The sequence below is a fragment of the Tenrec ecaudatus genome, chromosome 16 (assembly GCF_050624435.1).
Source record: "Tenrec ecaudatus isolate mTenEca1 chromosome 16, mTenEca1.hap1, whole genome shotgun sequence".
In the NCBI taxonomy this organism is placed as follows: Eukaryota; Metazoa; Chordata; class Mammalia; order Afrosoricida; family Tenrecidae; genus Tenrec; species Tenrec ecaudatus.
Window position 1 is genome coordinate 88867747 of NC_134545.1, and position 13148 is coordinate 88880894.

The 13148-nt window shown below is 58.0% G+C and overlaps 2 protein-coding genes across 2 annotated transcripts in view; one reads left to right on the top strand and one right to left on the bottom strand.

Moving 5' to 3' along the window:
* The window catches only part of ITPRIP (inositol 1,4,5-trisphosphate receptor interacting protein), a 28576-nt gene that overhangs the window by 5979 nt on the left and 9449 nt on the right, over positions 1–13148 (bottom strand). The gene's annotated exons all lie outside the window — the stretch shown is intronic.
* Positions 6792–13148, top strand: part of CFAP58 (cilia and flagella associated protein 58) — a 174138-nt gene continuing 167781 nt past the window's right edge. The window contains exons 1-2 of the mRNA XM_075533461.1: positions 6792–6838; positions 7417–7522. Coding sequence (XP_075389576.1) covers positions 6792–6838; positions 7417–7522 — 153 coding nt within the window. The remainder of the gene's footprint in view (positions 6839–7416; positions 7523–13148) is intronic.

Sequence of the window (13148 nt, forward strand, 5' to 3'; positions counted from 1 at the left end):
GGAAAGTGGGTGTTATGCCAAGATGGAGGATGGCCACAGCCGGTCACCAACGGATGATGACCACGTTGTTGCCTAACTGGCAAACCTGTGAGCATTCTGGCCACCACAGCTGGTGCACCGCGGCACGCAGTGGCTGACGGAAGATGCACATGCTGGTGTGCAAGCTGCATGGGGGACAGACCTGTTACTCAGGTCATACTCCGACAACACATGCCCAGCAGATTTACCTGCGGTGACCAGATGATGCATCAACATAGCAAGTGCTTCTGCCTGGGCACGTTTTCTTACACGGGGGAAGCTGCCACGAACAGATCCAGGCTGATGCGCCTACTTACAGGGGTTCATGACAGAGCGGACCAGAGACACACTTACAAGGAACTCTGGCAGGAGCAGTCAGCCCTCAGAGACGGTGACAGCAGGGCTACCAACAAGACTGGAAGGAGGACACGGACACAGGGTTATCAGAGCCTGGGCTGTAGAACCAGCCTGACCTGGGTCTGAATCTTGACTGCTGCCCTTTGCTGAGTGAACGCCGGTGAGTCGGTGTCTCTTGGACGCCACTGCTTTCCCTGGGAAATGGGGCTAACAGCCGCCTGATATCCATTGGGATAGTGAGAGTTAATCAAGATCATGTATCTTGGGTGCTTAGCCCAGGGCCGGGCACAGAGTCACTTATTCCACACGTATCATCCACTCCTTCCCCTCCTGTTGGGGTGAGGGGGGCTCCCCAACACTTGAACGGGTCCTGGGGAGTGACTTTGCGAATATGGAAAATATTAAAGACAGACAGCAGGGCAAAGGACTGACAGAGTGACTGTATTTCCCCATGGGCCTATACAAGGGGGCCCACAGATCTTTCATAAGGCATGCACGTCACATAGCTACCATGTCCGTAGTCACTGGGTAACAGCATAACCGGGTAGCATAATATACCTAGCAATGAGGTGAGTCATCGTCTTGACCTTGTGCTAGTTGACTTCAAAGCCCTCTGAGGCCTCCCAGGGGTTCTAATCTCCGTCAGTATCCGCTAGAGATGTCGACACAGAGTTTGCTACATTTTACCTTGGATTGGCTATAGAGCCTGACTGCTCTTCTCCACAGGTAACCCCCAAGCCTAGTGAAGTAGTCAAGACACAGAAACAATTCATCAATCATGGTAGCTCCTTTAAGACAGCTCCTTAATGGGGGTGGGGGTGGGAGGTTATTGGGAGGATTGTGTCCAGTCATGAGAATATGTATTAAGATTTACTTACTATAATATCACATGACTGTGAGGGTCTTCCCCCACCGGAGTCGGCTTTCCAGATCAGTACGTAGGAGCACCGAGGATTTTGCTGCGTGACATTCTCACCCAGTTCTCGGCTTACCCCACCCCCTGTCTCCTCACCTGCCAAACGCACCAGCCCGGCCCGACTCACAGGGGTGTGGAGGCACACACGCTCAAAAGTGCTCAGGAAGCACAAACCGCTCCTGTGAGCTGAGATGACGGCTGCTCCTTGGCATGTCACCCTGCGTGTCCACCCTGCCCCCCAGCAAGTGCTCGGCTCCTCCTAGGACCTGGAGTTCCCGGCAGGCAGAGCGCGAGGCTCCTCCCGACTCACCTCCTGGCCTGAACCACTGCCTCCCGCCCAGGCCCCAGGGCCGCCGCCACTTCACTCCTGGTTGAAGCTCCCAGCGCATGGCTTGTCTGCAGCACCTGAAGGCATGGGCAGGGAGGGCCAGGCTGGGATGGAATGGGATGGGGCAACGACCCTCTGTGCCCACTAGTCAGGATCAAGTTCAAAACGTCTCCTTTCCCTTCCCAGATGGCAGGGAAGGCACAAGCTGGGGTGACTCAGGCCAGAAGCATGAAGGGGGCAGCCACGGTGTGTGGACCTTCAGAGCCGTGGGTGGCTAGGGCCGTTTCCAAACCACGAGCTAGCTACGTGCATGAACACACACATGGAGTCTCCACCCCCAAAGGACCCCTTCTCACAAGGCCGTGGCTAGGAGCTCTTATCTTGACAACTCGGGCTTGGTTTGAAAATAACCCTGGCTTCACCTCTTGGTGACCAGTTTGTCTGTCTGCTGGCCAGGAAGCGGACAGGAAACCTGCTGAGTTCCTCTCCACCCCCGCCTTGCCCACAGAGATGGGGTGGCCTACGCAGTTCACGGCTAAACTTAGCTTGGCCCAGGACCAGGGTCACAGGGTGGCAGGGGTGGAGGAAGGGGTCAGAGCCCGCTGTGTGCCTGGGCGAGGGCCTGCAGCTACCTCAGACCCTTCCTCCGAGACTGGCCAGGAGCCCAGGACCCTGGGGCTAACGCCAGATGGTTCTGTCAGTGGGCCTCCTGCCTCCCCGGAGTTCGACAGCACCCCAGCTCAGGTTACCCTGGGGCACAGCGCTAGGAGATATCGCATGGCCACAGCTTCGATTCATAAACTTCTCACCAGGATGTGGTGGTCACAGAAACTCCCTGGGTGCTCCTCAGCGGGTGTTAGCCCTGTCTCACAGACACACACACCAGGGCCCAAGAGACAAAATCATGTCCTAGCCACGCAGCTTGAAGAGAGTGGCCAGGCCGGGATTCAAGCCTGTTCAGCAGGCCGTCTCCTGCAAAGCCACTGAGCTGTGTTTACAGAGCACCGACTCCATCCCCTGATGCCGGTGGTACAGGGCCCACAGCCATGAGCACAACAGGACCCCCCGGCAGTGGAAACAGTAAGATCCACAGAGAGGAAGCCAGCCACGAAGTGTCCTCACAGGCAGAGCGAGCTGTGGGGCATGAGCTGCTCAGACAACTGGCTACAAAAGAGAGGAGGAGGGAGATCACTTGATTCATGTCCTTAGGGAGGCCTCTCCCGGTCTCTCTACTTTCCCTCTGGTCCTACCTCTTGTGTCCATACCAGCGTGCGAATTCTTTTTGCCACATCCACCTCCTCCCCTCTTTCCGGGCAGGAGTCCCACCATGGACCGGACAGTGTGCAGCCCCTGGGCCTCATCCCCAATACTCCTTCGGCGCCCTCCTCTCTCCTCCGCCTCACTCAGGGCGACAGGACTCGGAAGTCTGTGCTCAGCAGCCAAGTCCTCCCCTGGGACAGTCCCCAGAGCAGCAGCGGCAGCGGCAGCACCTGGCAAAGGTGTTTGAGAAGCAAAGGCTTGGGTGCTAAAAATAACCAAAGTAACACTTCCCACCAGTGCGGTGGTTCTAACGCCTGCTCAAGTTTGAGAACCCTTTCCCCCAAGCCAAGCTGCTCTCAGATGGGCCAGAGAAGGGTGGTGGCGGAGGGTAGGGCGCTCAGGTTTGCCCCGCACTCAGCTAGCTGGTCAGATGTCACGTTGGCCCTAAAGCCAAATACTGGTTGCCACCCGCCGACTCCTCCTGCTCATTCCGATGGCACCAGCAGCCCAGGCTTGGCGTCATCCCCAGAGCCCTAAGGAACTGTGGACGTGTTTCCTTTACAAGAGAGAACAGAACAGAAGGGTGCCCTTTGGGTCCAGGTGCCCGAGGCTCTCTGGGCCCCCTTCTCACCGCCGAGCCTTTAGGGCCTCTGTGACAGAAGGGACCTTAGGAGGCCCACAAGGTCTGAAAGTTTGGGCTAAGTCCCTGCTGTGTGTGCCTGGAGATGCATGGTCCCCACTAACGAGATACAGCTCGTGAGTCATTTGGGGGGACGACACAAAGTCAATGATTCAGGAGAGTCACATTTGTCTGTTTCAGTCTCACTTGTCATTTTTAAACTCATTGCCATCCAGTCGATGCCGACTCCTGGGGAAGGTAGACCTGCCCCTGCGGGTTTCGGCGACATAACCCTTTAGGGGAGTAAAAAGCCTCATCTTTCTCTAGTGGAGCCATTGGTGGTTTTGAACTGCTGAGATTGAAGGTGGAAACCCAACATGTAACCCACGCCACCACCAGAGCCGCTACAGATGAGAAGAATGAGACGTAGCACGGGGCACGCTTGACCAGGCAGGTGGGCTGGGTCAGTCTGCTGAGACAGGGTTGTAGCAGTCCCACTGCCTCCATGTCACACGAGAAGAGCCTGCAGGCCACCAAGGCCCTCGGGGTGGGCCCTAAGGTCCGTGCTGAGTCTAAGGTTCCCTGGTCTGCGGAGCCTGACTGTGTGCATGAGCGGCACCTCAGCTGTGCCTGACCCTGCCCTCCAGACCTCCAGGAGGCTGGAGACAGAGGGAGACCTGCCTCCCCTCCCAGCAACACTGCCAATGGAGACCACCCAAACCCACCAGCTGGACTGTCTGTCCCCCAAGTTTCCCAGGCCTTGGCCAAGTAGGACCATAGGAAGGAGGGGCTTAATAAAGAACACAGGTTTGACCGGATCCTGGACGCCACGGACAGTCTGTGTGAATTCCAGGGGGGCCCTCCCTCTACCGCCCGGCACATTGGTCCTAGCCCTGATGCCACATTCCTCCAACAGAGCCCATGCCCCACAGCGGAGCCAGACCAGCTTCCCAGTCATGCCCGGTGCTCCCCTCCTCCAGGGCCACTGGGCCTCTACTCCAGGGAGCCTCCAGACTAGGGGCGCTCACTGTTCCTATGCCCTGATCCCTAGTTCTGGCAAGGGCCAGAGTTATATCTCCACTTCCCCGCCCCAGGCACCAGTCTGGACACTCAGCAGGCTCCCAGGATGCTGCAGGAGCAATCTGCCCAGCTCGGGAAGGGAAGGGAAGGCCAGGGCAGGTCTGGGGGCTGAGCAAGGCGCGCTTGCTCCTCACCTCACTCAGGCAGGGGGCACGCGGGTGCCTCAACGTGGCTAGAAACGAGCTGCACTCCTCCCCTGGCTGCTCACCACAGTTGGTGCCCACCTTCCCTGGATGTGCTGGTCTGTGAGAGGGGAGAATGGTTCGGCAGAGCTGACTTATATCCCAGCAAGGGCCAGGCCACCCATCGGCTGCCACGGGCATCTCCGCCCGGGGTCCCTCTTTACCTGCCACCCAGAAGGCGCAGCCCTGGAGGCGGAGGGCTGGGGCTCAGCCCGAGCAGGGCAGGCAGAGAAAGGGAAGTGAGGAAGAGGAAGGAAGAGGAAGGCAGGACACGGTTGAGAAAGTGGGCAGAGAGGGTGTGGCTCTGGGGTCTGGCACCTTCTCGTCTTGGCCTCTTCTCCCACCACACCAAACCACCTCCATTTCCTCCCCCTGGACAGGGTCTTCCTACGGGACTCCAGCCAGGCTCCCCATGCCCCCCACCCCCATTGCACCCACCCCCTGCCCGACCACCGGGTTCCTTCCCTCCACCCCTTCCTGAGGGCAGAGATGGCAAAACCCGGTGCCTCCAGGGGCTGGACAGCTGGGTGGAGTGGGGGTGGGGGGCCTCACTGGGCAGCAAAGACTTAGTCTACGTGCAGTTCCACCCACACACAGCCCCAGGCTGCACTGGGTGGGGTGCCCAGAGTCCTTTCGGGGTTTCAAGAGACCAGAAATCCCCTCATCTTTTAAAACACTCAGTGCTAATTCAAAAGTTTTTTTTTTAAAAAAACACGTGAAGCCCACAAACGATACCTAGGGGCCACTCAGAGCCTGGAGGGAGGGAAGGCTGGTCTGCAGCCTTCTCTAGTCCATGAAGCATACTTCAAGGCCACCCCTGGCCTCTCTTCACCACCACCCCCCCAAGCGATGCCATCGCCTCCCATGTGCTCTGCACACACGACTCCCCCAGCGGTCCCATCCCCAGCTGAGCCCCTCTCCCCAAACTCATTCAGAGTTCAATGTCAGTGACGCCCCATCAGCCACAGGCAGAGGAAGCATCATGCCCAGCCTCGCCGTGGGTGTACTGCATGCCAGGGCTGTGCTGCGGGCACCGTTACATAAACGCCAGAACCTGCTCTCTCCTTTCCCCACGGCCCAGCCCACGGCGGCCTCCTGCGAATGTGCTCAGGAACGTCAGTCTTAGAGTCAAATCCGGGGTCCCCGCTCTGAATACCTGGAGAAGTGGGGAGTCTCCCTCCCCTCACTGTTGAAGGAGGCCCTGGGGTCAAGCTTGGAGCCTGGGGTGACCCAGAGTGGGGAAGCAGGACGGGATGAGAGTGCCCCCCAGATGCCCAGTCCAAGGGGCCCCCTCAGTGAGCCAATAGACAAGAGAGGAAGCTGTGGGGGCAGGGGGTGCTCCACCATCTGTGTTCTTACAACACGGACCCCGGTGGCCACCCCATGGTGGACGCCCCAACCCAGGCTCACAGGAGGAGCGCAGTAACACCTGCTAAAAGCACTAAGTTCCTTGAAGGCCACACATGGGAGAGGGAGAGGTAGCTCCAAAGGTCATCAGGACCCCAAGCCTGTTCTCCAGACTGGTGTCCCTCGGCCAGCCTGGCCCGGCTGCATCCCGTGGAGAAGCCCATGTCCTTCCTGTTCCCGTGCCTCCACCGGCAGCTAGTGCATGTCCCGGGGAGAGTGAGAGGGCCAGGCGGGGAAGTCATCCATCTCCTGGGCACAGTGTCCTTCCGGCCAGCCCCAGAGCCTGCCTTCCACCCCTGGCCCATGGGGTGTCATGGAAAATCCCAGCGGCCTGGGACACACAGACAGGCAGAGGCGCAGGGCCTACAGCTGGGGTGTGGGGAAAAGGGGGGGGGTAGGAGACCTGTGAGTCAGGCTGCTACGTAGCAATGTCACAACGACAAGAAACAGGCTCCGCAGAGCCGAGTGGGCACCCTGTTCACCTGCATTGGCTGTCATAAAATCGAACCAGCCCCACAATTCCTGCTCGCAGCCACCCCGAAGCACAGAGCAGAAGGGCCTGCGGGGCTGTGGGGCTGCACATCTTTGTAAGAGCCGACTGCTCCATCTCTCTCCCTCGCAGCGATGGGTGGGGGCAGCGCTTTCCCCGCGGTGCCGCCGGGCACTTTCAAGTAAGGGCTGAACCCAAACTCACTGCCATCTGTCAATGCTGACACACAGCGACCCTATGGAACAGGGCAGAGCTGCCCCGGTGGGCGTCCGAGACGGTAACTCTACAGGAGGGAGTACAAAGCCTTCTTTCTCCCGTCGCTGCAGCTGCATTTAAAGATCTCCGCACGGGAGGGGCATAAGCCCGTGACTCAAGTCCTCCAAGAACCAGAAGAGGAGAAGACACGAGAGGGCCCACTTGAGGACGTAGCCACTCATGAGAGCCGTTCAAGCACAAACCAGGGAGCACTTGGAGCCACCGGGCGCTGGACGAGGCATGGAAGGGTCCTTCCTCCCCTAGAGCCTTTGAGAGTGTAGCCCTGGCCCCCAGAACCAAGGAGAATCAATGCCGCTGCTCCCACGGCCCCGGAAGAAGTGTGTGTGGCTCAGGAAGTGAGTACAAGCGCCGAGAGGATGCGCCAGCCTCTGCCCACCAGTTCCCCACCGGGCTTTCCCTCTCCTCTCGGGGTGCCTCATGTCCCCATCGGCTCTGACCCCGCCTTGGCCTCCACACCTGATGGGCTCTCACTCCCCTGCTCAGCCCAGCGTGCGCCATCGTCACCAGCACCCCTGGGCGCTTCCTGACACCCAGTTATGTGGCCGCCCCAAAGCGGGAGGTCCCCCTTGCCCAAGCCAGTGGTTTTCCGGTTTGTAGGGCAGGCAGTTCACATGCTCTAAGTCCGAGGTCTGCCCAGCCACAACCAGCCTCAGGGGACTCTATTCCCGCCTCCGTTTACAGACCGCTTACTCCCCCCCCTCCCCCCAACACCTGCACTTCCCGTCTGTGAACAGATGGACAAGGCAGGGGTTGGCGGGTTGAGAGGGGGCAGACGAACATATTTATTAAGCCTCTCTGACTGCATGTGGGCGGGCAGGCGAGCAACTGGTGTTTGTATGGTTCAAGGTGCCTCTAGAGCTGGGCCCGTGTCACAGCAGGGACCCTCTCAAAGGCTGGAGGTCCCCTCTCCCTTCCTTAGCTTGATGGGTGCTGCATCCTGGGGAGGGCGGGTTGGGGGCCTGAAGAGGCTTGAGAGCCCCGCAAGGTGGCCAGCTAGGGAGAGCTGGAGAGTCCTGTCTGCATCCCAGCCTGCTTTCTCAGCAAAGGTAGCCGCGGCCTGGTCTCGACCCACCACCTCCCTGGGCCTCCAGGGGAAGGGCCTGGTCTGGTTTCTCTTTGCAGCCACCACAGGGCTTGGCACAGACCAGATGCGGGGCCGCCCGCTGATGGTGCTAAGACCACGTTCATTCCTGGAAGGGCACCTTGTCACAGCATGTGTGCAGGGAGCCACCTCCCTTGATCTCTGGGACTCCCTCTTCAGATTCCCAGACAGACTTGAAATCATAGGGTGCTACGGGGGGGGGGGGGGGGGGGTTGCAGAAAGGCTGCTCAGCAGTGAGGCGACCCCACTGCGGCCACACAGAGCCATGGCTTACTTCTCAGGCTTCCCTCTGGCCCTGTGGCTCCCATGCAGACACAAGAGTGCCTGGCACCAAGGTGTAATATTAACACCCACCTCCTCAGGGCAGGGCATGCCAGGGATCCCCGACCTTCCCCTGTTCCCCTTCTCCCCGCTTTGTTCTGCACCCCTCACCTCTGCCTGCGGGTACTCAGAGAAAGCAGGTCCACCAGCGGGTACTCAGAGAAAGCAGGTCTGAAAAAAGGGGAGGCCGCAGCCAGACCAGCAGTGACACACACCAGCACGCACACCGGCCAGGTTGGGGTGGGGGCGGGGGCATGCGTGTGGGGCTTGAGCAGGGCAGACAGTAAACACAAAGGAAAACAAAGAGCCCACGGCCCCCTTGGCCATCTCCTTGCAGAGAGGAACTGGGGGGCCTATTTATCCCTGGAAGGGAACAAAGAGAGACCAGCTTGGAAAGACAGCCTGGTCCCTGTCCTCCACCTGCGTCTCATGGGAGGGGCGGGGGATGGGGAGTGGGGATGGGTGCAGAGTCTGGGACCAGGCCTTCTCGGTGGCTGTAGGAAGGCAGTCTTCCCCACACCCACCTCCCTGCCTTACCCACCTCCTGGCTGGGAGGGATTCTTGGTCCCGTGTTGGAGGCTGTTCTTCTACCCTGGTCCCTGAGGCTTGGGAGGCACCTGACACAATGCCTGGGCCCCAGCGGGGCTGCTGGTGAGAGGCAGGGAGGAAGGGAGGTGCTGGGAGGCCACACACACACACACACACACGCACGCACGCATGCACACACGCCAGCTTTGAGCCTGCAAAGATCTAAAAACCCCTTTCATCTTATAACAAGGAACTGCCAGCAACGCAAAGGCGACCGTCCAAGGGAGGCCGGCTCAGTTGTAAAACAACATGAAGAACTTGTGGTCGCCTCTTTGCTTGTGCTCCGGGCTGAACAATGGCGCCGGGGTGGGGGGTCGGCCTGCCCTCCCATGCCGGGGCTGCAGACTGTCAGGCTAGGGACAGTTGGACATGTCACCCTGCGTGCCCCTGTGACTACACCCAGCGATGGCTCCCTGTCAACGGCACAACACTCCCCACCACCACCTGCCCCTGCCAATCGGGCAGTGACACCAGACACAGGGAGCTCCATGTGCTGAGCCAGGCACCTAGTAGGCACCCAAATCACAACCCCTAGGAGCGCATGAGCCAATGGCCAGGTGAGGTTTCAGACAGGGGCAGCAGCCTGATCATCGCTGGCATCCAGTCAGCCACACATGCCTGGTGACCCCACGCCAAGGGCATGAAATGCCGCCGCACACCATGATAGGTTATGGATCCAATCTGAGCCACAGGGTTCTCACTGGCTGCGCTCTGGAAACAGATTCCCAGCCTCTCTTCCTAATCTGTTTCAGGCTGAACACTCCCCAGTCCCGTTTAGCCTAGAGGAACCCGGAAGGCTTTCTTGAAGAATACCACTTGTCACTGGCATGGGTGATAAAGCCACGTCTTCCTTTGGAGTTACTAAGTCTGGCAGGTTGTATCCAGGAGCTCTCGGTTAGGCAGGTGTCACCAGTGTCCCCAAAGCTCCCAGGAAGTCTTAGGACAAAGGTAAGAATGTCATTCCTGACTCACTGTTTTCTTGCCCAGCCGAACCCTCCAACCCCACTGGACTACCCAGCCAGTGCCAGAAGTAAACCTTGAAACTTTTACTTCCCAGTTGCCCCTAAAAAACAAACAAACAGCAGCGTTCACTGCCATCGAGTCGATTCTGACTCCTAGCGATGCTACAGGTCGGAGTAGAACTGCCCTGGTGGGTGTCTGAGATTGTTACTGTCCACGGCAGTAGAAAGCCTCATCGTTCTCCCAAGGAGCGACTGGTGATTTCGAACTGCTGACCTTGTGGTAACCCACAGGTAACCACTATGCCAATGGTTAATGGTTAAGTGCTCAACTACGACCTGAAAAGGTGCTTCAAACCCACCCAGGCACACCTGGCAGAAACCACCTGGCACCTGCTCCTGAAAGGCGTCAAAAAGCACAGTTCGACCCTGCAACACCTGGCATCGACCTGCACGGGAAGCGGCTCAGCGGCAGCTGTGGGGTCTAGCCTTTTGCTCTGGGTTGGCCAGCCTTGTCTCCCAGGAGAAGGAGCTTGCAACGGGGGCGGAGTGGGAGCTCCTGGACCAGGCCACTGCTAGGTGTTTTCTTCCTGGGAGGCGCCTCACCGTCAGCCAACGCGCTAACTGGGGTAGGTGTGTGAGAAATCTGAGATAGCCCCCCACCCCCACCCCAGGCCTGGAGACCACCACTCTTGTCCGGCCCAGTCTTGCTCACACATGTCAACACTTATCAGAAGTCAGCTCTGGGTGGAGCCTAACACCAGTGTATCCAACCCACAGCTACCCAGCTGCCTCTCCTCTTGACACCCCAAGGTGTTGCTGCCCCAGAGCTTTGGAGAAGTGGAAGACAAAGTGGGGGGTCACAAAGAAATGGGGTAAGAGTAGCTGCAGAGGGGGGATGCCCTGCACTGGCACACCATGGGTGGTGGTGGTGGTGTTTCCAAAACCCAGACCAAACTCCCGGCCATCGGGCTGATTCTGACTCATAGCGACCCCATAGAGAAGGACTGATCTGCCCCTGTGGGTTTCCGACACTGGAATTCTTTAGGGGAGAAGAAGGCGCCCCCCCCCCAATTCCGGTGGTTAGTCGCTATCAAGTTAAGTCCAACTCATGGCGACCCCTGGTGTTACGCAGGAGAACTGCTCCATACTGTTTGTCTTGGCTGGGATCTTTTACTGAGGTTTTTCTTTGACTGTGATTTGAACGAACGTTTACGGAACAACTTGGTTGCCAGTCAGTAACGTGTACACATTTTGTCTCGTAACATCTGCCCCTCAATAATCCATATATGTTTTGTTTCGTAATGTTATCTGCGGCTCCCTCAATGTGAGCAGCACTCTGCCCACTTCTTCCTGGCAGGCGAAAATCTCCCGACTGTGGGGGTCCGTTTTCCCTCCCCCTTGCTGATGTGGTTGGAATCCTCACATGGGTGGATTTCCGGCCCTTTCTTCGACGCCACTGTTGGGTGGGTTAGAACTGCCATCATTAGGTCATCAGGCGAGCAGCTGAGTGTGAACTGTCTCCCCGGAGACCCATCAACGTGCTGTGGGAGAGCTTAGTACAAGTAAAAGCCAACAACCATACTTAGTGAGGTTCAGGCCTTCTGCAAAATGCTTCGGCTATATTGTCCGCCTGTCTGTCATCACCATAAACATCCAAGGCAGGTGGGGCCCTAGCCCCATGTGGCAGTTATATAATCTCCTGTCAACTTGAGTGAAGGGGTGGAGTGTAGCCTGTCAATCAGGTCACAGCTTGATGACATCATTTGGAGGTGCGACAGAGATAAGCAGCTCACTTGAGGCCAGGCACACTCTCTCTGCTTGACATTTCTGTTGACATTTCTGAGACACACTGATGGAGCCAGAGCCCTGGAGCTGGAGGAGCCACGTGGAGATTCAGGCCAGAGCTGAGATGCTTCCACCGCCGCTGGGTCTCTACAACTTTCCACCCACTGGCCTGTGATCTTCCTGCATGTGCTGTGTGAGTCTAAAGAGGAATTTATGTACTATTATTGGACCTATGGGCTAATATCGGGCTTAGGGACTTGATCTGGGCTGGGCTGTCTTTTTGATAATACAATTACTCTTTGATATAAAGCTCTCTCTTTCACACATATAAGTGTCCTTGGATTTGTTTCTCTAGTCTACCTGGACTAACACCCCATTTCACAGATGAGGAAATCAAGGCACCAAGAGGTGTCTTGAGCTTTTAAAAGGTGCAGAGCTCTGAAGGGCAGAGCCCAGATTCAAACCCAAGCTGCTCCGTGACTTCCCATCTGTGAAACATTCTCCCTCCCTGTACTGTTTGTTTAGGGACCTGTAGTGGGCGTTTGGAGGGAAATCTGGGCATTCTGCAGAGCTGGACTTCATGCAGTGACTTAAGAGACCCCCCCTCCAAGATTCCGAGAGTGTGAACAGGATGCCCTGTGGCTTCTCAGGCAAGTGGAGGTCTCTGCAGTGGCCAGGAGAAGGGAGCCAGGGCTATCTTGACACTGGGTGGTGCGGAGTGCTGAGGCATCAGGGAGGAAGCAGAGGGAGGTGGGGGGGGGGGGCATGGAACAGGAGAAAGAAGGGTAGCATACAGGGCGGGACCCAGGCAGCCCCTGATTTCTTCCACTCCAGTCCAGACACGCCACAGCCAGGCTCCTGAGAGCCTCTGGAACAAAGTCTCGGAAGACAAAGGACCTTTTCATGAAATACAGGCGGTCCGCACTGCTGGCAAGAAGGCTATTGAAACGGGCTCCCAGGAGAATCGGCTCTTGGAGTACGTGGTTTTGCACCCGTGGGCAGGGCCAATATTCTGACATCATCTCCCCTTTTGGTGGTCTGATGCAGAAGGCAATTCCCTGTGTCTGCTTCAGGAAGGAAACTTCTCTCGGATCGAGAAGGGGGCAGCCATTCCAGGGCTAAGCTCCTCGCGGGTCCAGCTCCCTGCTCCCTGGCCCTGCCCTGCCCTGCTGCTGGCTTGTTCACCTGGAAGCCAACTACAGTTGGTCAGGGTGGGCCCTGTGTTTTCTTCTTGGGACTCCCATCGTAGCGTGCTCTGACTGGTATCTGGGACTAGCTGCCTTTCCCCCAGTAACCAGGCAGAGAAATGGAGCCCCCTCGGCTAAGACCACAGCACGAGCCACTTCTGGGCTGGAGTGCCTATTATCTTTTCCCCTCTTGACAGGGAAACCAGGGGGACTCTTTATGCCCCTGCACATGCCCTGGGCAAGGGAGTCCAGGCAGAGGTCACGCAGATG